The sequence below is a fragment of the Alligator mississippiensis genome, chromosome 3 (assembly GCF_030867095.1).
Source record: "Alligator mississippiensis isolate rAllMis1 chromosome 3, rAllMis1, whole genome shotgun sequence".
Lineage (NCBI taxonomy): Eukaryota > Metazoa > Chordata > Crocodylia > Alligatoridae > Alligator > Alligator mississippiensis.
This window is the reverse complement of record NC_081826.1, coordinates 280,290,424-280,317,279: the sequence shown is the minus strand read 5'-3', so window position 1 is coordinate 280,317,279 and position 26,856 is coordinate 280,290,424. Positions and strand designations below refer to the sequence as shown.

General features: G+C 44.3%; 1 protein-coding gene across 2 annotated transcripts; it reads right to left on the bottom strand.

Annotated features, from left to right (window-relative positions):
• Nucleotides 1-26,250, bottom strand: AMACR (alpha-methylacyl-CoA racemase). Of its 2 annotated transcripts, none has more exons than XM_019496091.2 (5): nucleotides 26,211-26,250; nucleotides 22,711-22,854; nucleotides 20,538-20,698; nucleotides 13,981-14,167; nucleotides 1-2,675 (listed from the first exon to the last, which is right to left on the bottom strand). In XM_019496091.2, the coding sequence occupies exons 1-5, from the start codon at nucleotides 26,233-26,235 to the stop codon at nucleotides 2,266-2,268; spliced, it is 927 nt and encodes a 308-aa protein (XP_019351636.1). In that variant the 5' UTR covers nucleotides 26,236-26,250; the 3' UTR covers nucleotides 1-2,265. The 2 variants fall into 2 exon arrangements, with proteins under 2 accessions (XP_019351636.1, XP_006267820.1); XM_006267758.4 differs by lacking the exon at nucleotides 26,211-26,250 and adding an exon at nucleotides 25,836-26,091.
• Between the last annotated feature and the right edge of the window lie 606 nt (nucleotides 26,251-26,856).

Sequence of the window (26,856 nt, the reverse complement as noted above, 5' to 3'; positions counted from 1 at the left end):
GCTGTTTTAAAGCAGATTTTTAAATGGTTTAATGTAAACAATTGTAAAATGTAGTACAATTATTTTCAAATGTATTACAATCATTGTGCAACATACTTTAAATACTGATGTTAAATGAAAACATGAACCAATGACAATATGCAGCTTTCTACTGTACTAAACATATTTGAAATACACCTGCTAGATGTAAATGTCCTTCCTTTTGCTGCAGAAGCCTGTCTCACAAACCATATGAATAAAGCAGCAGAGCACAACTGGAACAGAAAGCAAGAGAAATACTGGATTTTTAAACCTACTTTCATACCTTGTTCTATACCATGTCAGAGGAGAGGAACGCTCTTCCCAAATCTAGCCTGCATGCTCTGGACAGGGGTGTGTAGACAGCAGATTGAGGCCCTGCTCCAGCTCCAGACCATGCTGTTACCACTGCAAGAAGCCAGGGCAGAGCCATGATCAGATGCCTGCACACCACCACCTGGAGCATACAGGCTGCAGATTGCAGCTCTGCCCTGTCTCCAGATCATGCTGTCACTGCTGCAAGATCCCAGCCCAGCCCTGAAGCAGCTCCCTACCCTGCTGCGCGCCCTACCAGTGCTGCTGGAGCTGGTCTCCATGGAAACCCCAGCCTCAGGCTATCACAGCATGGCTGCTGCTGGGGTCTCCATGGAAAGCAGCCCCAGCCACACAGGCAGGGGCTGCTGGATAATGGAGTCCAGCTGTTGGCCAGATCCACCATTTTGCCCATCCCTGTCCTACAGTCAATGCTTCTGTAGACTTGTCTATACCGAACCGGTTGGCAATGGACTTGAGACTGTCAGAGCGGTGAACTTCCGGATGGTTATGACAATGTGCTTCCCCACAGTAAGGGGAGCCCCTGTACTGATAACTTGCACTCCAGGCTGGGAACCAGGTTGATCCAGACCTTCGTGAAGATGATCTGGTGCACCCAGTTCTGTGCCGCTGCTTGTTGTTCCAGATTCCTGGGGCAATGTGCTCCCACCAGTTGGTACTATGCTCTGTTGCCCAAAGCACCAGTGCAGGGTCTGGAAATACTCTTGTAGTAGCCCAGCCTCTATAGTGTCCCATGTGACAACTTGCTCTTGTTTGCCAATACCTAGATGGGGCAGTCTCATGGACACATTTCCAAGGCCCTGGTCCTGTGAGCATGTACATACACAATGCTGCATGCCAAAACACCCAGGATGTGTAACAGGCTGAGCAGTCACTGGTAGGCCTTGATGAGCATAACAGAGACAGTTGACCTCCCTGACCAGACAAGCAAGCAGTAAGGATTCATTTCAGGCTTGGAGCATAACTGGCAAGCCTTTGTGAGTAGAGAATGACAAGGCATACCATGGCTTTACACTTCCAGTGCAATGTGGGCTGTGCTGTACTTAGCTGTCCTCAGGATTCTTCAGACTGGGTCCCTGCAAGTTATGCTGGGATGTCTGCACACCAGCCTTCTACCTGCTAAGCACCAGTTGTGCATGTTCCTGCTTTTCTTTCTAGTGCTGTAAGTGACTGGGCACTGTGAATATCTGAATTCACATCACACTACATTTTTGTAGCACTACGAAATTCCTCAGAATGCAAGAAATGTTCATCTGAACAAAGCTGGAAACATATTAGGTTTAGTGATCACAGGCATTAGTGACATAAATCTGTTTGTTCACAGTGTGCAATGTTTATGACAGTTCTGCATGCCTTAATTGAATAGGAGCAGGAAAAAGAAAATGGAATTAGTTCCTCAATGAAGAATTAGTTCTGTAATGCAGAATAATCACCCCAAAGAACAAACAGCTTCTGAATGAGATGCAAAAATATGCCATATCTGTGAACTAGATAGAATGGGAACGCTTCACTTGTGTAGACAACAGGTCTGATCATTCCTAAGACTGGAGCTCCTACAACTAAGACTTTCTCAGTTTATGAAAGTGACACCATTTATAAAGCATCAAGTACAAGTGTTTTATACAAATTATTATCTTCAGCAAATTACATACAAAAGGATTTAAACAAATCAACATTTCATAGACTATGCTTATTGAAAACCATTATGAAGCTTTACATCTTCATCCTGAGCAAACATTAGAGAACTTTCAGAACAAGATCTCCTGGCACCAAAGTATCAATAGTAATATTGTGTGTTAATCCAGTTTGGAATACAATTTGCATATTTAGTATTAAATTACTGCATTCATTTTGATACCTTAAATTATGCCACATTAAAATATTCAAAACATTTCTGATTTGTATATTTGGAAATTATAATTTAGCTTTTGGATAACTGATTTCAATTACTTTATCAGAATGAAGTTTGGCAATCTCCTCCTTTGTGAAGCCATACTCTAGAAGTATCTCTTCTGTGTGTTCTCCTATATAAGGGTCCCTTCTCAGAGATGGCGTTGCCGGAGTCCTTGAAAGAAGAGGAGAGGGTCTAGGACTGATCTCTTCCTGATCATTCTTTATGAAAGAACCGCGTTCTTTATTGTGCAGGTGTGAGGCTGCATCTTCGATGGATAAAACAGGAGTCACACAAGCATCTGTGCCATCAAAGATTCTGCACCATTCCGCTTGGGTCTTCTGGGAAAATACATCTGCAAACAGTTTCTTCATTTCAGGCCAATCAGAGATACTGAACTGACTGGGAAGTTTAGAGGAATCTAGCCCCAGTCCTGAAAGCATAAAACAAAAGTTCAGCTGAATTATTATATTTTAGAAAAGCTCATAACATGAAGCCTGTTTCATGCAGCCCCAAACAAAACGTACTTCTTGTGAAGCACATTTATTGCAGGCAAGCTAAAATGCATAAGGGCTATGGCACAAAATTCTAGCTAAAAATGCATTCGTTTTGTTTTTAATAATATGGTTTGAATCAGAAGAAAGCAGAAGGAAGCCTTCGTGTTTGCTGTTGAATATAACGGCATCAGACATGGCCATTATCATCCCTAGCCCTCTTGTGGTAACTCCTGGCCACTGACAGGCAGGAGTAGAAAAAGCATCCCAGTTTTTAGATTCTCATCCCCCACAAATAATCCCAGTGCTTGCCTCTCTTGTGGCTCATTGCTTCCCCAGAAAACTAAAATTAGTGAAGATTCATTGTTGCCCAAGGAGTTCTGAATAGCAGTTTTGAAAATAATTTTTACTCAAAATATGCCACTAAAGCCAAAAATATTGTACCATATTTTATAGTCAGTCTTATAAGAACTGGCAAAGTCAAATTCTCTATCAAAATAAAAAACATAAGTTAAATGATAACAAAGGGAGATAATTTTTTCCCAACGCATGAAATTTTATCACTTAGAAATGTTGATTTATCAATACTAAATATTCTGATTCATGTACTTCAACACTGAATACAGTATTTTTGACCTAATGCAGTCAGCTTGTCCTGAATAGAGCTATACCATTGCCCCTTTATCTTATCATATTTGAAGATCACATCTAAAGGAAAATTGGGAAAACCTGTTCACAAGAACATAAAAAAAATAAAACAAGAGGATATATCGTGGAATTCAGTATCTGTCACACGTACTCCAAAAACTACTGCAGACTTCAGGGGTTTTTTAAAGGATACAAACTCACATCCATTAAGTGTAGCAGCTGTTAATGTTCACCTGAACTAATTATTTGTGGTGGGGGCAGAGAGGTTCATAACAGGAGGACCTGAACCAGTAGGAAACAATTACACTATACATTTCTGTTTAAGATACAACAGAATGACCAGTTTCACCATAATGAAATTAAAAGCAAAATAACTCATATGCAGCATAACTGGCATAGTAAGCAGAAACTGTGTTCAGGTTTAGAAAGTTTAGTCATGTAGAGCAGAGCAGCTCGAGATAATGGTATGCTTCTGCTCCTAATTAATGAAAATGTAACACTCCCCCCCCATGATTGTTGTAAAGATACATAGGAAAAATTAAATGAATTGCTGCATGAAGTTCTGACAAAAAAAGTATAGTAAAATGAGGCAGCCATTTCAGGATACATAAAGAAATAAAACCATGCATAGATCAAGCATTGAAAGTTATACTAGAAATTGATTTTTCTGCATAGGGTATTTTTAAAAAGAGTGTTTAACGCTCTCTAATAGTTTTGGGGGTTTGTTTTGTTGTTTTGTTTTGTTTTTTTACTTTTCCAGTATAGTTTTCAAGGTTTTGAGCTCATATGCAGAGTAGTTTTGAAAATAAGTTTTTATTACATAATGGGATGAAACTGCATGGCAGGGTATGACAGCTCACCAGTGCCCTTTTCTTTGGGCACAGTGCAGTCCTCTGGTCCCCACACAATTTGATGCTAACAGGGCAAGCAGGTCACTCAAGCAAAGCATTTTTTGTGGCCAAGGCTCCTCTGGGTCCCTTTACATGCCACCTCCTATGGCTTCTTAACGAGAGGCCCTTAAAATGGGCTTTGGCTCTGCTTTCCTCTGCTGCTGGAGCCCTTCCCTTATTGCTGTAAGAGTTAGCGCTGTCCCTCTGAAAGGACTCCTCTCCTTTCTTTTTTTCTTTGGAATGGAGACCACAGGGGCCCCCGTTACACAGGGTTTTCATAATATTGTATCCGACTGCAGCCAGAGATCAAATGCATGCCCATTCTTTATGCTTGCTTAAAAATACTTTTTATATAAAAGGGCAGGCAAGGTTTTTTGGGTAGATGTGATATCTTTTATTAGACCAGCTAAATAGCTGGAAAAAATGTTCTTTGCAAGCTTTTGGGCACAAACACCCTTCCTTAGGCATAGGGGAGACTCTGCTGGTATTATCTGTTCTCCAAGTTATATATAAAATGGGTTATATTTATATATTTTATTTATATATTTATGTTTTATATTCTGGGTTATATATAAAATACATTTCAGGAACTAAAAGACACCAGAACACTTTACAGTGTTCACTGTACGTAGCATGCATTGATTATCCTACCCCAAAGGGTAAGATACTAAAATTTACTCTCCAACTGCAGCATTTTAAAAGCAAAGAATATTTTTTTGCCCTCAAACTTTTCTCATAATCTGATCAAAGATGTCCATATTTACCTGCAAGTTGTGTGTAATTGTCACAACTGAAAATATGTGTAGTTACTCCTATACACTGATCGGCACTAAGCAACAACTGCATTCTGCATATAGTCACATAAATACACATGCAGTAAAAGCATAGATCCCACAATCTTTAAGAAAAGAGGACTGCTTTTATTCCATATTAATTAAAAAGAAATACAAACCCCTAACATTCACAAGTATTCACTTCCTTTAACTTATTTTTCTGCAATTTCATAACAAATTGACTAGAAGCTTGAATGTCTTACAGAAGATGATAACTGGCTACTAATGTCCATATTATTCATCTTTTAATCAGCAGGGGGAAATTACTTTGATGTCTAAATCCTATATTTCACTTTTATAGGAACCCCAAATAAAAACAGAAACTATACATTATTTATGCTGTCTAATGCATAATCAGGCAATCATTTTTCAACTTGTACATTTTTTTAACAGCAAAGCAGCACAAAATGCTGTACGTTAAGGATTATAAATCAGGGTAAATTTACACATGAAACTCTTATAATTTACAATTACATACTATTTTTGTGAACACCTCGATACATACAGAGATACAAAACTATAAAATAGGGGTGGCGCCAGTAGAGATTTTTGGGGCTGCTACTGAGAGCCGATTTCTAAGGAGGCATATCGGCTGATACCCATCCGATTTCTAATAGCCAGCAATTTGGAGAGCTGCTGCAGCTGGTAAGTCTGTTGTGGTGGAAGGGAAGGGGGGAAGGAATGGGCGTGGTGGGGCAGATCAAGGTGCTCATGGTGAGGGAGAAGCAGGGCTGGGGCAAGTACTGCACAGCCCGGGTGGGGAGGGGGGGCATGCAGGACAGAGCTACAGCTCCTTCAGGGGATGCAGGGAGGGCAGTGGCTCCCGTTGCTGCGCACCACTCATCCAGCAGCTTCCACCGCTGCTCCCGCTGCTCATCCAGGAAGACATGGGGGGTGGGGGACACAGACATGTGCCCCCGGATCTCCACAGGGCTCTTCCCAGCTTGCCCCATGCAGATCCGGGGGCACCCCCCCCCGCATGCCCGCCCGGACGAGTGGCAAGAGCAGTGGCAGGAGCCACCAGATGAGCGGCTCCCAGATGAGCGGCACGTAGCAGCAAGTGCTGCTGTCCCCCCCCCTTAACACTCCCCGGATGAACTCCTCTCTAGCCCCACTCCTCCCTCACCACGGGGGCCATGATCTGCCCCCCTGCACCCCTTCCTTTCTCTATCCCCTTCCACAACAACAGACTTACCAGCTGCACACAGCTTTCCAAGCTGCTGGACTGTGCTCCTCGCCACTTACGTGCTGCGCTGTGGCTAGGCGCATGCACAGGCCGTTTATTAGCCAAATTATCAGCCAATTTCAAAAAAGACAATTTTTATTATAGGATTGCTGATCTGATATCGGACCAATGTACTGGTGCACCTCTACTATAGAACCAGATATTTAAAATGTTTTCCGAATTATTCTTAAAAATTTCAGACAAATATACCAAAATGTATGGAATACCCACAATGGTCAGACTCTGAGGCTGAGCACATTAGAAGTTCCCAAGTTCAGGGACTACTCATATTCTGTCCCCAGTGTAAATCTAGAGTAATTCCACTTCACTGAATAGTAACACCAGGGTAAAAATGTAAGAAACCAGAATCAGTCCCTTATTTCTAGGGGTATACTGATAAAGATTTTCTTGGCCGATACTGGTAGCCAATTATTAAGCAAGCATACTGGCCAATACTGTCCTGATAACCAATTTACTGGAATGCATCCAGGCAGTGTGCAGCGCAGCGCTCTGCACCTGCAGGTGCGTCTGTGAAGGGGAAGGGGCATGAGGAAGGAAAAAGGCGTAGGGGGGGTAAGATCGAGGCCCCCACAATGAGGGAGGGAGTTAGGCAGGGGCAGGGACTGGGGCACTGCCCAGCCACAGCAGTGAATGGGACCCGGGGCTGGAGTGGGGAGTGGGACAGAGTCATGGGTAGCTTGTCCAGGGCAGCAGTGCTTGAAAACTGCAGTGGGGGCACGTAAACTAAAGTTTTTCAAATGAGCTTTAGCTCAAGCACCGCCACCACCATTTTAAAGCACAGTGACGCTTACAACTGGAGCAGAGATGAGTGGGACGTGGGCAGATACTGGCTGCCCGCTGCTGCCTTTGCCCCGGGAGCCCTGTGCCAGCCACACACCCCCTACCCGCCTGGTAGTGGGAGACACAACTCACCACCCCCACTGCCACCAGACAGGCAGGGGATGCACAGCCGTCACAGGGCCCCCAGGGCAAAGGCATCAGGACAGACAGCCCTGAGCCCACATCCACCCCACTCACAAATATGGGGGGGGCACAGTGCCCCCCCATGCCTCCCTTGGGGGGTGCATGTAGTGGCAGGGAGCTGCTCCCCCTCATGCCCCCTGGATGAGCTACCCACAATTCCATCCCACTCCCCATGCCAGCCCTGGGTCATATGCACTGCCTTGGCAGGGCAGCACCCCCCCCACACACACACCCCCCTTCCCCCCCCTAACCCCCCCCCACACACACACCCCTTCCCCTCCACAGACTTACCTTCAGGACACTGCTCTCCACACTATCTGACTGCATTCCTGGCCACATGCACACGTGCAGCTATGCGCATGTACATGATGTCACAACCCAAAGTTGTGATTTTTTGTTTGTGTGCGCTTCGGCACTGCTAAATTATGTTCCCGCTAAATTGCAGCTTCCTTGCACGGTGGAGTTCTCTGCTGCAGAAGAGAACCCCGGTGCAACGGAGAATTTCCCGCCAATTTGTAGCTTTCTTTGCAGGGTGCATTTCTTTTGCATCTCAGAAATGCACGGTGCAAAGGAGTTCCCGCCATTTGTATGAAGATTCGTGCCACGTTATTGGCCGATTCTAATACATGCACACGTGGCAGCTAGCGATTGGCTTGCTAGCCGTATAAAGAGCTTGGGTGATTTCCGCCCAAGTTGGAGGACTCCACGAACATCAGGAGGAGGAGACTTCGTGCTGTGTGAAGATCTCTAAGCGCTGCGGATCCTTACGGACCCAACGCATTTCTTAAGAAGGCAACAGAGGTCTAAACAGCCTCTGGCCTCTCCCCGTCGCCGAGCGCAATCCTAGACGTATCCCTTTCCTGCATGTTAAAGATTCGAACCCACAGAGCTTTAACAACTCCGGGGCCAAAGAACCGAACCCACGGAGCTTCGACAACTCCGTGGGAAAGAAATTACCGAACCCGCGGAGCCTTAACAACTCCGGGGCTAAAGAACCGAATTTGTCATAGTCCTCCAACGAGGATTTAAGCGGAGCTGTACCTGGAAACTGTCCAGCCTACACCGTGACCATCTTGGGTGTAAGTAAATAATCTTTAAATCAACCACTACGCATCCGTGACTAATTCTAGCTCGCCCCCGGTCTTCTCCGACCCCACATGCCCGGGCTGCTGGCCACAGCCCGCGTGCGCAAAGACGGGCCCGGCTCGCCCCCGGCCCGCACACGTGACATCCAGAGGCCCTGGCCAGAGGCATATTATATTTATCCGTGAACATTATCAACTACACCAGTAAAAAAAAAAAAAAGCTGATAGCCAATAATATTAATTTTCCTTTTATTGGTGCCGATCCGATATACAACCAATATATCAGTGCACCTCTACTCATTTAATTTCCTTATATGTTCTGCATATTTATCTTAAATGGCACGTTGCCAAGAGGTGAGAAAAATTTGTATGACAATTTGCAGGTCATCTGCATGAAGTTTTGCTTTCTTTTTAACACCAACTACGAGACTAAAAATGAACTGTAATAAAGCAAATGTGTTCATCAGATCTGACATTTCTAATGACAGCAGACTTCATTTATTGACTGAGCGACTTCACTAGTAGCACAATTAACAGTGTAGTTGAGCGTCGTTCAGCTCACTTAAAACAACAAGTGGTCTGTAATAAGCACAGAACGCACCATCTAATGCTGCAAATAAGAATTACTAACAAGATGCATTTTGAATCACAATCTAACTGGAATGTTTTCTCACTGTCCGACAAATAAAAGCGAAGCTGGAAAAATGAATGGGTCAGTGGTAAGTATAAACCTTCCCCAGCTGAGCATGGGAAAAACACCCTCTCTGCACAACGTAAACTTAAATTTCCTATGTGGTGCCTTCACAGTCACAAAGGGAAGCTACCACGTACAAAGGAATTGCAGATACAGTGCTGCACTGGGTCTACAGAGACGAGGTTCCACTCAAGCAGCACCACACTGAAATGAGTAAGAGCATAATCACTTTCACTGGCTAATCAAGATTCTGCAGGCAACAAGGCATATATTGAAACCCATTCTCATTAGTGCCATGTTCAAAGCCCCACCTACTCTCACTGTTGGAAAGGTAATTAATGTCTGTTGTTGACTGATGCAAAGGGGAAATGGAAAGTGTCCCTGTTACCCAATCTCTCCCACAAATGCTCTCTTTTCAATGGTAACCTTCCCCTACAACCCTGTTTATTCTCACTGCCTATGATACGGTGTTTTGTTTTCTACTTATAATTCAGCCCAACACAACAAAATTATGGAAGTCCAGGACAGAACTACCATTGCTTCATGTTATTTCTGCACCTTATGCAAATAAATTTTGCTATGAAAAGCTTCCCCAATAGCTGAGCAAAGCAAACATGGAAAGGAAGTTCCAATTTATTGTATGTTGGCCACAAACAAGCTTCTCTTTATCTGACAAGGAAACTAAACTAAGCCATTACACTGGTAGAGCATGGGTTAAAACTAGGGATGCACTGATACCGATGGCTGATTTTTAACAAGCCATATCAGCCGATACCGATCCGATTGCCAATATGCAGCCTGGCAGCTTGGAAAGCAGCATCCAGCTGGTAAGTCTGTTGGAGGGGAAGGGGTGGGAGGAAGGAAGGGGCTTGGGCTGGGGCAGGGGCAGGCACTACACAGCCAGGGTGGGGCACAGGACAAAGCCGCGAGTGGCTCATTTCGGGGACACGGGGGTCACGGGTGGCGGCTCCCACTGCTAAGGCACCCTGGGAGGGCATGGGAGGCACATGCCCCTGGATCTGCGCACGGGGTGAGGGTAGGCTGCCCCTGTAGGCTGGGGCAGTGCTGGGCTCTTCCCAGCATAGGGGTTGGTCCAGGCTGCGCTTGGGGCAGGCAGCAGTGGTGCTCCTTTCATAATTCTCAGCCACCAATTCTAATACTGAGGCTGATGGGTACCGTTGCTGGCAGTCAGAGTTCAGGGATTGACTATGAACTACAAACTACTCTTAGAAACAGTCCTCCCTTATAGGCATATTGGTGGGAAAATGTGCACTCTTTGAATCCAGTCTGTGGATAAGCATAAAACTTCAGTTCCCAAGGCTCCAAATTTGGCACTTTCCATAAACAGAAGGCAGACACTTTCTAAAGTTGTTCAACCAGCACCTAGTAGCCCCTCTCTAGTATAAGGAGCGCAAGTGAGTAAGAGGAAAAAGATATTCTTCCATCTGTTAGCCTAAGTGACAAATATCACAGCATACTTTACCTGGGACAGCTAACTGTTCCTCAAGCTCAACATGTCAGAGGCAGGGAATAAAGGTTTCAGTGAAGTTATAGAAATTATAACCAAAACACAGCCTCTTAAAACCACTTCAAAACAGTGAGATAAAACCTTAAAGAGACCATGAGCTTGCTTTAAAGCTTCTTGGTTTGCGAAACAGCAAAAATCTCTCAAAGCAGCCCTTTTCCCCATCGTACTAAAAGCTTAAATTTTGAATTATATTTCTGCAATAGACCCCCTCTAACGAAAAAATGTCTCTGTAAAACTACAATAAAAAATAACTATTATAATTTAATTTGTCACTTTTTCCAAAAGCTTGTAACAAGAGCTACTGAAATGGACAACCTTTTCCTATAGGAAAATCTGGCCCAAATTGCAGTATCTATTTAAAACTCAGCAAATGTAGTTCAAGCAGTTTCAGTGTTGCAGGGCCTGAAAATTCCTAAGGTTAGCTTGAGGGGTGTTGGTTATAGCTGTGTTGGTCTAAGGACACAGGCAGACAAGGTTATTTGGGTAAATCTGATATTGTTTATTAGACGAACTAAAATAATTGGAAAAATTCTTCTTTGCAAGATTTCACGTACAAACACCCTTCTTCAGGCAAAAGGGAGTGACTGAGGTTAGCTTGATATATTGAATAAAAACCTTCCATGTAAGGAATGAGGAACAGCTACCAATAGAAAGTACAGAGAAACAGTCAAATAAATGGCAACTATTTCTCAAGAGTTTGATCCATCACCAAAACACAGAATTCCCTTAGGAAAGCTGTTTCTTATTACATATTTGAAATAAGACTGAGTCAAATGTTAGGAGTAATGAAAACAAATGTACACATGGTTGTTCTCTTTTCCAATTACCTAATAATACTGGTCTTTGACTAGGGGGATAAAGGACTATGAAGCTCCAGGATGTTACACCAAACCCCTTTCATCTTCAATTCATAAGCTAAAACTGTCAAATTTTGGAGACTTAATATAATCTAATGAATCTGTGGGCTCTCAATAAGCATACTGCACAATATCCGTTTACACATTGGATTTCTGAGAAAGTCTGGCCCTGGATAGATTTAACGTTTGTAGTGCTGCAAATGTTGTTACATATTGAATGCTATAAAAATATACCACTGCATGGGCGTACAGATGTAACACTCCACAGCTTGAGTGTTTCAAAATCACTGCAATCAATGGCGTGCTCTCCAGCCAGGGGTGGATATGGGACTGCAACTCCACTCTCCTCCCCGACCCAGGCACAGGGGTCTCTCTGTGAGCAGGCTGAAGTCCCATGTCTCCTGGAGACTGTGGTTTCCCTCCTGCTTACACACACAGGGGAGGCAGGATGTCAATTAGTATGCTGCAATCCCAGGTCACTCAGGGAGTGCAGCTCCCTTCTCCCCCTGCCCCAAGGCAGAACAAGGAGACTGGAGGCAGGGAAGCTCACAGGGACTCCTGCTCTCCAGCCCCAAAGACAGCCGAGCATACGCAAGAAAACTCACTGACTGTCCACCTTGATCTCTCCCCCATCATAGATGGTGGAGGTGGAAACATGGGGGATGCTGTGGGATTAAGAGATCCCTATTGTGCTACAGTTCACCATCCACACAACCTGTAGCAGTTCAAAAGTGCTACAGAGAAGTTCTCATTTCACCCAGGAACATTTTCGTGGCGCTTAGGTCATTTCTGTAGCTCTACAGAAGGCCTGAGCATCTGTCACCTAGACTTTTGTAGTGCTACAAAGTTAGATCTTGCCAGCATCTCTGTCAAACCTAAGAGCAAGGCAGGACAGCGTCAACAAATAATCTAACACATGCATCAAGTAAAGAGAACAGGTCTGATTATTCAAACACAGGTCAAGCATCATAGGGGCAGCTTCCTAAATCATCTGAGTAACCGAGGAGGAAAAAAGTCAGAAGATGAAGAAAGACTTCAAGCCCTGGTCCTGTAACAAAAGCCATTGAGTGTTACGGTAATTGGGCCCAGATAAACAAAAGGGAATTTTGGAACTTTCTTCTATTTCTTCAGGTCATCTAGGAAAGAACCCTCTGGCTTGAGCTATGAAATTAAAAGCCAGTGCGTGCTTATGACATTTCCTGGCTATGAGCTTAGGCAAAATCTGAGATACCTTATCAAAGAAAAAACTGTCCTCTACTATAAGACCACCAGTTATACAATCAAATTAGCATCTCAGCAATCAAAATCAGTTACTTTTACACTCTATATAAAGACAGGCTTTGAGTGGTCCAACTGTTTGTTTCAAACCTGTAATTCTCATATATATGAAAAGCCATAAATAAAAATACCGCGTTCAAAATAAGAAGGGTACAGTGTAGTATATCATAGGTTGAGCTGTTCATAATACATCATAGCATGATTATACTCCTGGTGACAGATGTCTGGTTTAGGCATTTTCTACTTTGGTATTCCTAGTACTCATGGAAACACAAATTATTTTTCAAGTATTGTCCTACATATTCATGTCTAAATATCAGAACAGAAAATAAATCCCAAATCTTCACACACAAAATATGCACATTTTGTTTTATATATAATGTGTATGTTTGTCAAATATTACATAAATGCAATTCTAAAGGAGTCCCAATCTACCCACTGGATAGAATAGTCAAGGTATAGCTTTAAAACAATTAATCCAATCTTTCAAAATAGCTTAACTAATTTCTTTGCAAATTGGTAAAGAAAAAGTTAATTAATTTATCTGAAGCTTTGCTTCCCAAGTAAGGTCCCATGGTGATTTTTCAAAGCAGATTTATAAACTTCTGTTTAAATTCTGCTTTACAGAAAGTTTTTGGTATTTTAGTCACATCAGGCACCTATATACAAGCAGCGAGCTGTAATTACAGCATGTTGGAGCAGGCTCAATTAATCGAGTCTGCTGCAGCATGGTCATTACTGCACTCCAGCAGACTCCAATGTCTTGTGCAACAATGTCCCCACACTTAAAAATGGCAGCAAGGGTGCTTTAACTAAAGCTTGTTCAACGATCTTTAGTTAAAGCACCCCTGCTGTCATTTTTAAGCACAGGGGAGCTGATACACGAGACACTCTGGGCATTTTAATTACAGCAGCTCTCAGGGCAGCTCTAATTAAAGTGCCCTGCCCCCATTCCTGGAGCATGTGTATAAACATCCATCATTCATAATGCCACAGCACCACATCTCCAGAACTGAACTTGTAATTACAGAAAAACAAACCTTACCCATTCAAATTTGCAGAATGTCTGGTTTACACACACTGGGTTTAAAAGCTGTTTCACACACACACACACAACTGTAAAAGATTTCACAGAAAAATCCCCAAACAGACTTATTTTCTTTCAATCACACTTAGCTGAGAAAAGTTGTTGATGTTAAACCACGTGCTGAAAGTTACTTACCTTTTATTAGTTGCTCATAGAATTGAGGTTCAATAGAACCAACTGCCATGAATTTTCCATCGGCGGTCTTGTAGGTTTCGTAAAAAGGTGCCCCACTGTCCAGCAAGTTCTCCCCCCGCGGTCTGTTCCAAATACCTAAGATTCCTGACTTCCACAGGAAAGAACTTAGATATGCAGTTCCTTCAACCTTAAAGATGCAAAAACCACTTTATAGTAACTAGAGAAATAGGTGGCATGCTCTATAGTTAAATTACACTTGAAGTAAGTATTCAAAGCTGCAGGCAAATCTGTTCTTCTTTAGGATTTCCAGTTGTAAAATTCTTGCTGAGTAATTTGAGAGAATTATTACTGTAAAGAGCAACTTTACTTTTCAAGATGTGTGTGCGATATTTTCTAAGATTATAGAGAGTAACATGGAACCCAGCAGGGTTGGCAACCCAAGATTTATTTTTTTTTGCTGAGAGTCTGCAAGCTTTTTACTGACAGCCCAACTTTTATACTGACATATTTTTTTACTAAAATATGTTTTATATAATATAAACGTAACTCTTCTGCCAGACCCTGCCCTGCTGTCAGGTCTCAGTTAGAAGGACTGGCTTCAAATTTAGGGATTTAACATCAACTATAGAGTTTGGTTGCCAGTAAAAGTTTGCAATAAAAAAACCCAAAAATCTCAAGTTAGCAACCCTGCTGGACTGCAATGATGGTTTTACACTGTGCTGGGGCCCCCACAGCTGTACCGAGGGCCTCCCACTCACCCCCACACCCTGATGCTCCTGACTATACCCTGCACCATGCTGCCTCCCCCTGTATACCCACAGCATTACCCTTGCCAGCCCTGCTCACCCCATCCTGACACAGAGCTCCAAAAAAGCCTAGCTGCAGCCCAGGACTAGTAAAGGCAGCCTGGGATGCAGCAGCAGCAACAAATGGCTGAGAAAACATTCCCTACAGGATGCTGTGGTCCTACTGAGACATCAGCTGGCAATATTGTGCTCTGTTTGTTGGAGTTTCAATCAAGGTGCAGTGAGGTTAACTTATTACTTTTACTGACAAATAAAGTTTTTTGTTTGTTTGTTGGTTTACAGACTACTGACAACCATGCGTAGCTCGATTTTTTACTGAGAGTCAGTAAATTTACTGATAGTTGGCAAACCTGGAACCCAGAGAGATCTGATTTGCACAAGACAAATTCAGTTACTTACTTCCATTAGCTCCTAGAAATTCATAGTTAATATAAAGATTTATAAAATGATAAGACAAGCTCCTTAGCTCCCCAAAATAATATCAGTGTAAATGCTACTACTGATCTCCTTCAAGTTTCTACTTTTAGAAACCAGGAGCATTTATAGATGACACTTTTAAGCATGTTTAAAACAGGTTAAATGCCTTATGCACCTCTTTAATGGCACTGCTGTTTGCACATTGTAACAGGGGGCCGGCGATCTCACGGTGGCCCGCCCACCTGTTCCTGGGCCAACCGCCCGTGTTCTCGCCTGCCATGCCTTATTATAATTAATAGATGTGAATTAAGCAGGAGGCTGCCCATTTCATGCCCTGATGCCAAGGGGCGCTATCTGCAGCTCCATTCCTCCCCTACACTGCAGCCCAAGCCTGGCAGATGGCATCTAGATGTTCTTATCATCATCACTGGCCCCGCACTGGGCCCCAGAATCCTCCTGATTGAACCCCACCTGGAATCCTCTCATTGGGCAGTCTCATCCGCCTTCATATTAGGCAACACAGTTCCCTGAACCACTTCCCGGGTGTGGTCCCCCCAGCAGGACCTTTGGCTCACTAGCCCTGGCCCACCTCCGGGCCAGTCAGAACCCCAGGCCCTCAGCTCTTGGGGGTTCCTCGAGGTGGGCCCCCGGCCCTTCTGGTCCTGGCCCCAGCATGGACCAGTCAGGGGAAGTCTGGACAGGCCTGAGTCTATGGCCCTTTTCTCTCTCTCTGAGGGTCCACCCTCCAGGCCCTCCAAACTAGGAGTAACCCACCCAGTCGTGGGGGCTAGGGGTTAAGGCACCTTGACTCACCTTTCACCAGGGTGGTAACTGCCCTGGCATTTCCTGGGGGCTCCCGCGCCACCAAAAGCCCCACCAGGCCATCCACTCCCGGCAGGGAGCAGTTTTAGGTCATGCCCAGGAGCCTCCTAGCCATCCCCTACAGCTCCTCCCTTACCTCCAGATGACACCAGCAGCCCTCCGGCCAGGCGATGTTCTTGCCTGGCCCCCGGCAGCAGAACTGCCCTGTATATAGGGGCAGCCCCAGATCCAAAATGGCTGCCCTCATCAGCCACCTGGCAGCTGCCAGCTCCAGGCCTTTAAGATGGCAGCACCCACAGTGCCCTGCCACACACATTCAGCGGCGTATTGCGCGTTAATTCCAGCCACTGTAGCACATTCGGTGGCGTAAGGTGCCTTAAATGACTTTGGGGTGCTGCGAAGTAAAGCACCTCCAAGGAGTTTTAGTTTTCTACCCTACAGCCAGGGAGGGAAGCGCCAGGCTCTGCGCAGCTCGGAAGCTGTGCAGGCAGCCCGTGCAGGCAGCCGGGCAGTAGCCTGGGAAGACAGGCTCCACAGAAGGAAAAAGTGGCAAGCCTAATCTCTCCCCGCCTGCAGCCTGCCTGCCTGCCTGAGCTGCATAGGGGCTCAGCGCTTCCCTCTAGGGCTGTGGTAGCCCCTGGGACTGCCCAAGCCATGTGCTACCGGCAGGGGGAAGGGCGCCACTGCCGCAGAGGGAAGTATCTGTTCCACCCCGCTCCCCCCACCCCTGCAGCTCAGGGACCACTCTGCCCACCAGCAGCTTGCTCTCCCATCCCCGCCACTGGAGAGGCAGGTAAGGATCGGGCTCCAACATGGGTGTACATGACATGGGCGGGGGTATACTTTGCCCTAAATTGAAGCAGTGTTTTAAAAAAAACACTGCTTCAGTTTAGGGAGAATTAAACCCCCGTGTTGTGTACAAACCCCACAAGAGGCTTAAAACTCAGCCTTTCAGCACCAATTTAAATAACTACAACTTTTAAATGCTTCAGCACTTACCTGGCTGAGGTAGGTCTGCTTGCTTTTATAAGCTTTTATAAACTGGAAGGAGATCAAAAGGTAAATATCTGGTTCTGGCTCTAAGTACCCTGGAAGCTAAGGATCTGGATCACTGAGTTAACCAAACTATTCTCCCAAACTAGTTCTCACTAACCTGTGTTGTTTCTGAGGGGGCCTGTGCACGAGTGCAGAGCCTGCTCTGACTAATCCAGTCTGATTGAGCATGATAATTACTGTGCTCCAGCACCCTCCCGTGTCTCATGTATCAGCTTTGCTGCACTTCAAAAAGGCAGCAGAGGTACTTGAATTAAAGCTCGCCAAATTAACTTTGGCTCAAGGGTCCATACTGCCATTTTGAAGCATGGGGATACTGACACACAAGACACTGCGGCACTTTAATTAGAGCAGCTCTCAGAACCATGATAATTAAAGTGCTGTATCCCTCCCCACCCATGTGAAAAGTGCCCTGAGATTCTCACTGGGCATGTCTACACATTTATTAACGTGCTTTTGCTACCATGCATTAAGTTTAGTACCTCTAATATAAGGCACTAAATAAAGGTTGATTAGGCTGCCCCAATGCCCAAGAGCAAAAGCAAGTGCCTGCCACTCAGGAGGCACTCGCCACTTAATGTGCAGTAGACTAATTCTACTGTGGATTAGCATATTAACTCTGTTTTTGCCATGACGCTTTAATGTGCAGTAGAATAAGCTATTGTGCATTAAAGCACACGTGTAAATGCACCCACTGGCAAAAGCAAAGAGAAATGAGAAGGAAAATTATATAGCCCAGGCCCCTGATGAATTCAGCAATACGAAGCATAGGTAGTATCTGTCTGATCATCTAATGAAAGCTGCAGGTTTGTACAGTAAAATCAGGTAACGTAAGTATTAATTCAAGTTTAGCCTTTCAGCCATTACCCAATTTAAATATATCCTCCAATAAAATCTCGAGCTTTTACAGAGTCATTACTTTTGTACTGCAGCAGAATCCTCCTTCTCTCCAACCTGACTTCTGTGAAGAGTTAGGAGGGGAAAGGTTGAGGAGAGACGGGGCAAAGGGAGGGATGACAGATGGAATCGATTTCTGACGCGTCCCCTATAACACATTTGGAACTGACTAATCCGTACAGTTCCAAAACATCCTTAGCCACTAGGAGGTTTAAAGCCATAACCTATTTACTCTCTATCTTCTCACATAAAGAACAGCTGCATCAATAAAAGTTCCAAGGGCCCAATGGCATCCATTTTATCTATTGTTAGGCTTCTGCTGGCAGGACTCTCAGGTCACATCTACACAAGATGCTTACTGCACAGTAACTCATTACTACTGCACAGAAGTGTCGTCGGCCACAAACCGTGATGTGATGCTACTAAGCAGCAGTAACGAGCTACTGTGCAGTGGGCATCACAAGACAACCATGCTGGGACACTATTACGTAGTAATGTTGGTTACTGCCCAGTCATTTAGTACTTGATTATGCAAGTACTAAATGACTGCACAGTAACAACATGGGCATCTCATGTAGACACACTAACTGGGTAGTAACATGGCCAGCACATTCTCTAAAACAGAGATTTCAGTGGGAAGAGAAAGACAGGACTTTATAAACCATACGCTAATAAGCACATAGTGGTGATGAGGACAAACAGCACTAAAACATCAGAAGTGATGTCACATTTTAATTTTTAAACCAAATGATTACTTTTTTTAAACGGGGCTAAAGGAATATTTGTATATCTCCAAGTGAATTCCAAAAAGGCTTGGTGTCACTTGACCCAAGCATTTGTTACCTTTATGTTGACCTCATTAATGTCATGGCAAATTCTAGGATTCCACTGCATTGCCAATGCATATCAATATCTGTTAATACCAAATAGTATTTATTTGCTTCCAATACTGCTATTTAATCTCAAAATATCTATGAAATACTGAAAAGAAAGTTTACTGAGACAAAATATGACAGAACTTGGTTGCTGAAGTACCTATTAATTTCTTCTTTCAAGCACAAACAACAAAAACCTTTAAAATCTTAAAGAACACAGAATCATGAGGGTCTCCTTTTAATATACTTTGCTTAGCACTCTCATGAAACACTGAGAAGTCTATCCCATAAGAAAAGAACCACTTTTGTTCCATTCTCATGTGTTCAATTCAGTTAGAGTCTTAGTCAATGAACAAGGATTCTGTAGCTCTCTCTAAATAGCTGTGAAATGATGACAGGAATATCAACACTATTGTTTCTTTTCCTAAAGATCACTTTGTCCTACACTCTTCCCAGTTACAGGAAATCATAAAGGTGACACTGGGTCTGACTGTACTGTATATCTATTTATAATAGTGTATCACTACTAGTATTAGTGGAGTTATTTCCATAAACATGAATGTTTTTCAAATTGGAATCATATCTATTTATCATTTTGGCTTGCATATTCCATAGCTTTAAAAGATATTTTTCACATAAAAGTTCCTGAAATTATTTGTATCCTAAAAAACTTAAATCTCTATATTTTAAATTGCACCCAGACAAAACTTAGCTAAATTTGAGGAGGTCCAATAACAAATACCACAACCCCTTGTCTCTCTTAAAATTCCAAGAGGATTTGAAGACGCTTCCAACAAGAAGCTATTTCAAGAAGTTTTAACAAATGGTCAACTACTATGTGGAAGAAGGTGAAAACTTCATAAGAAGTCATTTTGAAGATATGGAAAAAGGCTGTGAAAAGAAACGCTTTGGAAATTCTACATCTTGTCAGAATGCCTAATTAAATTCAAATGTCTTAATACAATTATGTTGGCACTGAGAGCACAAAATGAATAACTGCCTTAATTAATAGTGGTTGCCAATAATAAAAATGACAATATTATTACAGAGACATTGATTTTAACTCTAGTTAAGTTTGCTTTAAAAGATAAGGTTAAAGAAGAAGATAAGAAATGTCATAGTGCTCATCCGGAAACACTTTGAATTTCCTACCTAGTATCTTTACTTTCTTTTAATAAAACTAATTACAAGTGGTTAAAATTAACATTTGGTCAACATTTTATTCCCAGCAGGTTTTTTTTTAACTGATACCTTTCAAAAGACCTTGTCTATATACATATTGGAAGACAACTGAATCTTAGATAGGATAAGATAGGTTTGTTTTAAAAAATATGTTAAGATTAAAGACTTTTTGTCACCATGCATCCTGTGAGCTGTTGGAAACATATAAGATCTAATCCCCTTTACAATATAAACTGTGCTAGTGAATATGTGCAACTAATAGTGTTAAGAAGAGATCATTTAGTGAAGGGAGAACTGGACACTAGCATTCGTAAAAGATAGAACTAAGGTTGTAGTTTCTGGTCTTTGGCTTAAGGTAGGATGGCAGCAGCCAGGTGCAATGAGACACTTGCCAGTGAGTAAAAGTTGATGTCCTGTTAGGTTGCTTAGCTTTTCATTTCTCTAACGCCCAGGCCTTCTGCGGTATTAGAGTTTGTAAAAACGATAGCTAATAAAGAAAACTCACCATACTTGCATCGATGACTTGCCCTTTGCTAGATCTGGTACGTTCATAAAGGGCCATAATAATTCCCATTGTACACAAGACCCCTCCACCAGCAAAATCAGCCAGAAGATTTAGTGGGGCATATGGATTTTCATCTTTTCTACCAAGTCTTGACAATACACCTGGACAGCAAAGGGGAAAAAATTACAAAATGAATGACTACTAGATTTTTTTTTCCAATATTGAAATCCCCTTTTCTTGAATTTATGGCAGTAGCATAGATGAGGATAAAGACTTTTCCTTACCCCTTGGTTTCTAAACATTACTTGATTCTAGTCATAGGTCAGCAAACTGCTCGTTCATTCATAAAACTACAATATTTAAAGTTATATTAATTAATAGTTTATTATTTCATCAGATAGATTTTTCAGTATGGCTTTCAACATCCAATGAGGTTTAGGCTACTAATAAATGACACAAGATAATACTAACTGCCAACAACTGCATTAATTAAATGTCAGCATAATACTCTGTATTTATGTAGCACCTTTCAGGTAAAAACCAATGAGCTTTACCAACATGAATTGAGACTCACAACACATAAGTGAGCTTGTTTTGTTTGTTGTTATTTTTTAATACACAATTACAAGCACTGGACAAACAGTCCATTAACTAAAAGTCTTAAGAAGGACCTCACACAAATGCATCCAAGTCAATAGCTTTGGAAAAGAAGGATAAGACAGGGGATAAAGGAAAGTGAAATAGGGTAAAGACAATACTGTCAATCCTATTCAATGCATAGAACACAGACACAGAAAAAAGATGGTTCACTTGCTACAGGTCATACAGTCAATCTAATGCGGCAATGGAAATAAAACATGTTGTCACTTTGAATCAAGTATTTCAGGCAATAGGGATCAAAGCTTCTTTATTTCCTCAATGGTACAACTGAAAAAACTTTGAACATATCAGTCATCTTTCTTAGCTCTTTTATATTTAGGTACCTAGTATGTCATCATAAGCATGTCAGTTCTGATTTCTGGGATATAAAATGGGGTTTCAGGTACCTAATCACATAGATGCAAACCTGCAAACTGAGCCCCTAAATGTTACATGGAGTCAAGTAAAATCAGGGTACAGACAGGTGTTCAGTTGTAGTTGCTCCAAAGCATCTCAGCACTTTGCAGAGTGCAAGCATTCCAGCTCACTGACTAGAGAGCTACAAAGTCACCTCTAAGGCACGCTCTTAATCCATGGGGCAATAGGAGGATGCTCCTGTTTCCCCCCAAGCCCACAGCAGAGATGCTGCCTCCAGCTGATGCCATGTGGGCAATGGATAGGGGCAGCTCCAGGGAAGAAGCAAACCCTGGCCTCCCACAGCAGAAGATGAACACGCTCTCAGCCATTACCCTTTCTATATGTGAAACAAGGGCTATGCTGTAGCTGTACCTGCTGCCCCAGGATCAGAACTCCAGCCACACATGGTGGGGAAGGGGTGGCCACCCCCGGGTAGGCAAACTACAGCTGTGCCTTTTCTGTTTGTGCATAAAAAACTGGGTTCATAGTTTGCTATGGAAAGTGCTCACAAGATCTATTTCAGATGTTCTGCCCCTGACTACTGGAAGTCTAGAAAATAATTTGCAAACAAGGCATTTACTATTCCGATCTTTTTTTTCCAAACTGAAATTCTGACAGAATCCATTCTATGAAAAAAGGGCCAAAAGTTTGAATTATAGTGTTGCTACTTGTGTCTAGTATCTTGCAATAAGCAATTACAGTAACAACAGCCAGAACCTACACAAAACAGTATTGCAGAAATCAGTACCAGGGAAAAGAAAGTGATTTTGCAGGCAGCGTGCTTTTTATTATGAAGTTCAGTAGAAGTCAAGACTGTGACACCTTTCATTAACAATGACTATCAGCAGTGATGGTGAGGGAGAGCAGCAATACATGATAGACCACGAAAGACCTGAAGGATTACCGAGGTGAGTAAGAGTCACCCAAAAGAAGGTAAAAACTACAAACACAATTATTTTAACATTTAAAAAAATACTCCATCCACAGAAAACATAAAGAAAACCTAAAGAACATCATAGTTGGTTATTTGAGCTGTTCAAATAGGACCTTTCTTAGAACCTGAATTCCAGATTTTAGAAAAAATAAGGTAAATTTAATGTGAAGTTTTACAACATACCTGACAAAGCCAAATAATTGATGTCATGACCTGCAGACTTGGCATATGTTCCTGTCTGACCAAATCCAGTAAGTCTAGCATAAATGAGTTCTGGATTCTCATGCAGGAGGATCTCTGGACCAAGACCAAGCTTTTCCATGACACCTTTGCAAGAAGAAAAAATGTTTAATCCCAAATCACATTGTTGTTTTTAAAACAGACTCAAAAAGGTTTAATGTAAAAACTTGTAAAATGTTTTGTTATTTTTAATGTATTACAATCATAGTGCAACATTCTTTCGAATACAGCTAATATGGAAAAATATGAGCCACCAATAATACACCAATTTATGCTCTATTAAATGCATGTTACAGTACAAGTAAATTTAGCATCAGGATCCTTTCTCTCTCTCCAGTTTCCTCAACATTTTCCAAATCCTCAAGAACCATTCCAGCCAGCTTCCTATTTATGTACCATTGAACATAGCCAAGCTAGAGAGACAGACAGGTCTCAAATGCCAGGCGCTGTGGCAAATGAAAGAGGAAAAGCTCTTAGCTAATGTGCTCCACTAGCAGAACCTCTAGGTCATAATTATTTCAGGATTTCTCCTTCATCAGACCATAGCACTTCGCTCGCCTGCTCAATGCAGTTCTCCTTTAGTCGTCTGCTGCAGTTACCTTTAGCCTAGTGCTCATATGAGCAAAACAACTATGGTTATTGTTCATTTGGACACTGCTTTACATGAACTGCACTAATGAACATTTGATTTTGTAAACTAAAGCTCAAGAATACTTTTTTCAGAAATCAAAAGGAATAGATGTTTGGTCCATCTGAATTTTCAAAAGTGAGCAGTTGTATAGCCTGAATCTCACTTTTCCAAAATGTGACTTTTAAAACACTAATTCTTCAAGTTGTAAATAGTGTACAAAATGGACTTTCACCTGACACTTGTTAAACTTTAATCAAAACTCTGTCTCTTGAATTGTAGCAGTATAGCAGAAGAGTGTACTTGGAGGGGGAAAGAAAAATGCTGGACTTTTAAAACTGTTTTCATGCCTTCTTCAGAACTGCAGCTAAAAAATGGAAACCTCTTCCCAAACTGGTCCTGAAATATCATCACTTGGTCCTTACAATTTTATGTATTTGGATTACTGATTTTGTTGTTTAAATTATCATATTTCTCTCTTGAAAAATAACCTGATTTTTGAGACAAGTTTGGTACAAAAGGTCGTGTACTCTGAATCCGTGGAGAATCTATGGGCGGAGTACAAGAGAACGGAGACTTACAGTATACCTCCTTGGTAGAAAAAAGATGTACCTTGTCTTCATTTGAATGACTGTATCAGCCAAAGAGAAGGCACATTTCTGTTGAACAGTGATTCTCAACTAAGGTGCTGCAAGATCCCTTGACTGGCGCCGAGGCATGAGGAGATAAGGGCAGGCTCAGGCTCTCCCTGCCTGGCCCATATCCCGACCCCACAGCCTGCCACACTGCAAGGAGATAAGCATTGTGATAAACCAGTTCGGTTTTGACCTGGGGTGCTGCTCAATTCACAAAAGTTAGAGGCACGACTTGAGCCTAAGGAGGTTGAGAACCGCTGCTTTGGAAAACAGCCCAAGTATAAATGGAAACGTAAGTTCAAATCAACGATTTCAACTGAGATTTCCCGCTTGTCTATTTAAATCCATCCACCCTGATAATTACACACAGGTATAGTGTGTGTACCTCTTTCAACTGCTCCCCATGCTAAAAATATGATTTCCACTCAGTCACAGTGAGCTCCTGGACAGGAAAAAAAATTGCTTCATTCTGCAAAAATGAAATGTCAAGTTCAATGACTGCCTATTTTAACCACAGACTGAGGAACTTGTCCAGGGTCTGATCCAGGTGTTTGCTTAAGTCCAATCACAGGATCTAGGTTGAAGAATCTGAAAATACAAATGTGGAATATACAAAACCAGCTACAAATAGAAACAAAATGGTTTTAATAGCTTTCATTGTTCAGCCTGAGAGAAGTTAAACAAAAAAAACCCTCCCCAACAATATATTGCAAAGAGCATGCTATGTTTGCAAAGTTCAGTGATAACGGACATTATTAGCGATGTGGGCTGGTTGGTTTACACAGGGCCATTTTTATGACACACTTCTGCCATCCACAAGCGGGGAACCAGGACCTGGCCTCGGGGCCCCAAGGAACAACAGTTCGTGCATCAGAGACTGCCCAGACAGGCCTCTTTGATTTGCCCAAAGATCATGGGCCCATCATGGGATACGATAAAACTCTCTCAATAAGGGAGCCCACTGGGGACACACCAACTAATTCCAGGGGACAAAGAATGAGAAAACTGGAAAGGGGGAATGAAGTCACAGGTTAGTAAGAAGGGATCTGTAAGGAGACAGAGCAGAGCACGACGGCCAGCACCCACTGCCCCTGAACGAGGGAAGGGAGCCTGCGGGTGCTGCCCAGGGAAACGCTGCCCAGGCAGGAGCAGAGGTAGAAGGAAGGCAGCCCCACCCGGCCCGGGCACCTCCCAGCCAGGGCCTCATTCCTGTCTGGTGGACAGCCAGCTTGGCCAGAGCCAGGAGGAGGTTGACCAGGAGGTCCCAGGACTTGGCGGGGCCATGGGTGGGCAGTGCAGGGACCACTCGGCAAGAGGCTCTGGACGAGGCAGAAGAGGGGCTGCGACCTGGCGCACTCACGGGAACGCCCTGGCACGACCCAAACAGGACTGGGACCGTTCTGGTGTGATGCAGACGGGACCGGGGAGCGCGACGCAGACGTTGGGTGCTGGCTGCCACCAGGGCCCGGGACTTTGCCCGGGTCGTGCCAATGCTCCTGCTGGGACTTAAACCCGGCGGTTCCCGGCTGCAGGGTCCTGCGGACCGGTGCCGACTTGGGGCTCAAGCGCCCGCTGGAAAAAGGCGCAGGTGCTCGCACCCTTCACCAGCATGGGGCTTCCCCCCCCCCGGCTCTAAACACCGGGGAGCTTTTAAAGCTCTTCGACACTTTCGGTGCCCTCGGTGTCCCCCTCGGCTCAGGGCCGGATTTGGGGCCAAGAAGGAACCGGCCCCCCCGCCCCCATGGGCAGGCTCGTGCCCTCGCGGGGGGTGGGGCAGCGCCCCGACAGGCCCGGGCGGCGCTCACCGTGGCGGTAGGGCTCGATGAGCACGTCGCAGGCCCGGCACAGGCGCCGCAGCACCGCCGCGCCCCGCGGCTGCTTGAGGTCGAGCGCGAGCGAGCGCTTCCCGCGGCCCTGCACGGCCGGCGCCGAGGCCGGGCGCTCCACGCGCACCACGCGCGCGCCGTGGTCGGCCAGGATCATGCCGCAGAGCGGCGCGGGCGCCAGCCCCGCCAGCTCCAGCACCCGCAGCCCCTGCAGCGCCATGGCCGCGATGGCCCGCCCCGGCCCCGGGCTCACGTGGGCTCGGCTCGGCTCAGCCCCGCCCCGCCCCGCCCCGCCCCGCCAGTCGCACCTCCGCGTGGGCCAATGCGTTTAAGCCGGGAAATTTGCCAACTCACAGCACCAAACGTCTTCGCTTCTCATCCGTGTCCTGGCCCCGGGGCCCGCTGCCCTCGTGTGGGCTCCGACCCGACCCGAGCCAGCCTGGTCCGCGCTTGCCTGGCAGGGGACAGCCGTGACCTGCCCCTGCCCCTCCCGCTGAGCTGCTCCCGTGCGAAGGTCTTGGCTTTACGCCCGCCTTGTGGAAATGGGAGCCTGGCCCCTGGCTCGCCCCTGCGGCCTTGGCCTGAGGGAGGGCTAGCAAAGGGGGCAAGCTGGGGTGGGACGACATCGTCTGACCGCAGCGCTTCTTCCTGCCCAGGGCAGGGGGTCGGACTCGATGACCTGCTGAGGTCCCCGCCGTCCCTAACGTCTACGAACATATGAAAACTCGGCGACATCCGAACCCCAAGCCTCGGCCTGCACATAGGATGCCCGCCAAAGGTTTTGGAAACACCTGAAGGCCCAGCTGGGGTGGAGGATGTTTGCCGGTAGCAAGGCCACTTATGGTTCTTGACTGACTCATGGATTTGGAATTTGTTTGAGCTAATTTGGCTGGGAATACAGAAAATTTAAAAAAAACAAAAAAGCAACTCACCTGGAAGAGGTAACACCATGATCAGTAAGGCAGTTTTCCTTGTCGCTGGGGATAACCACTTTTCTGGC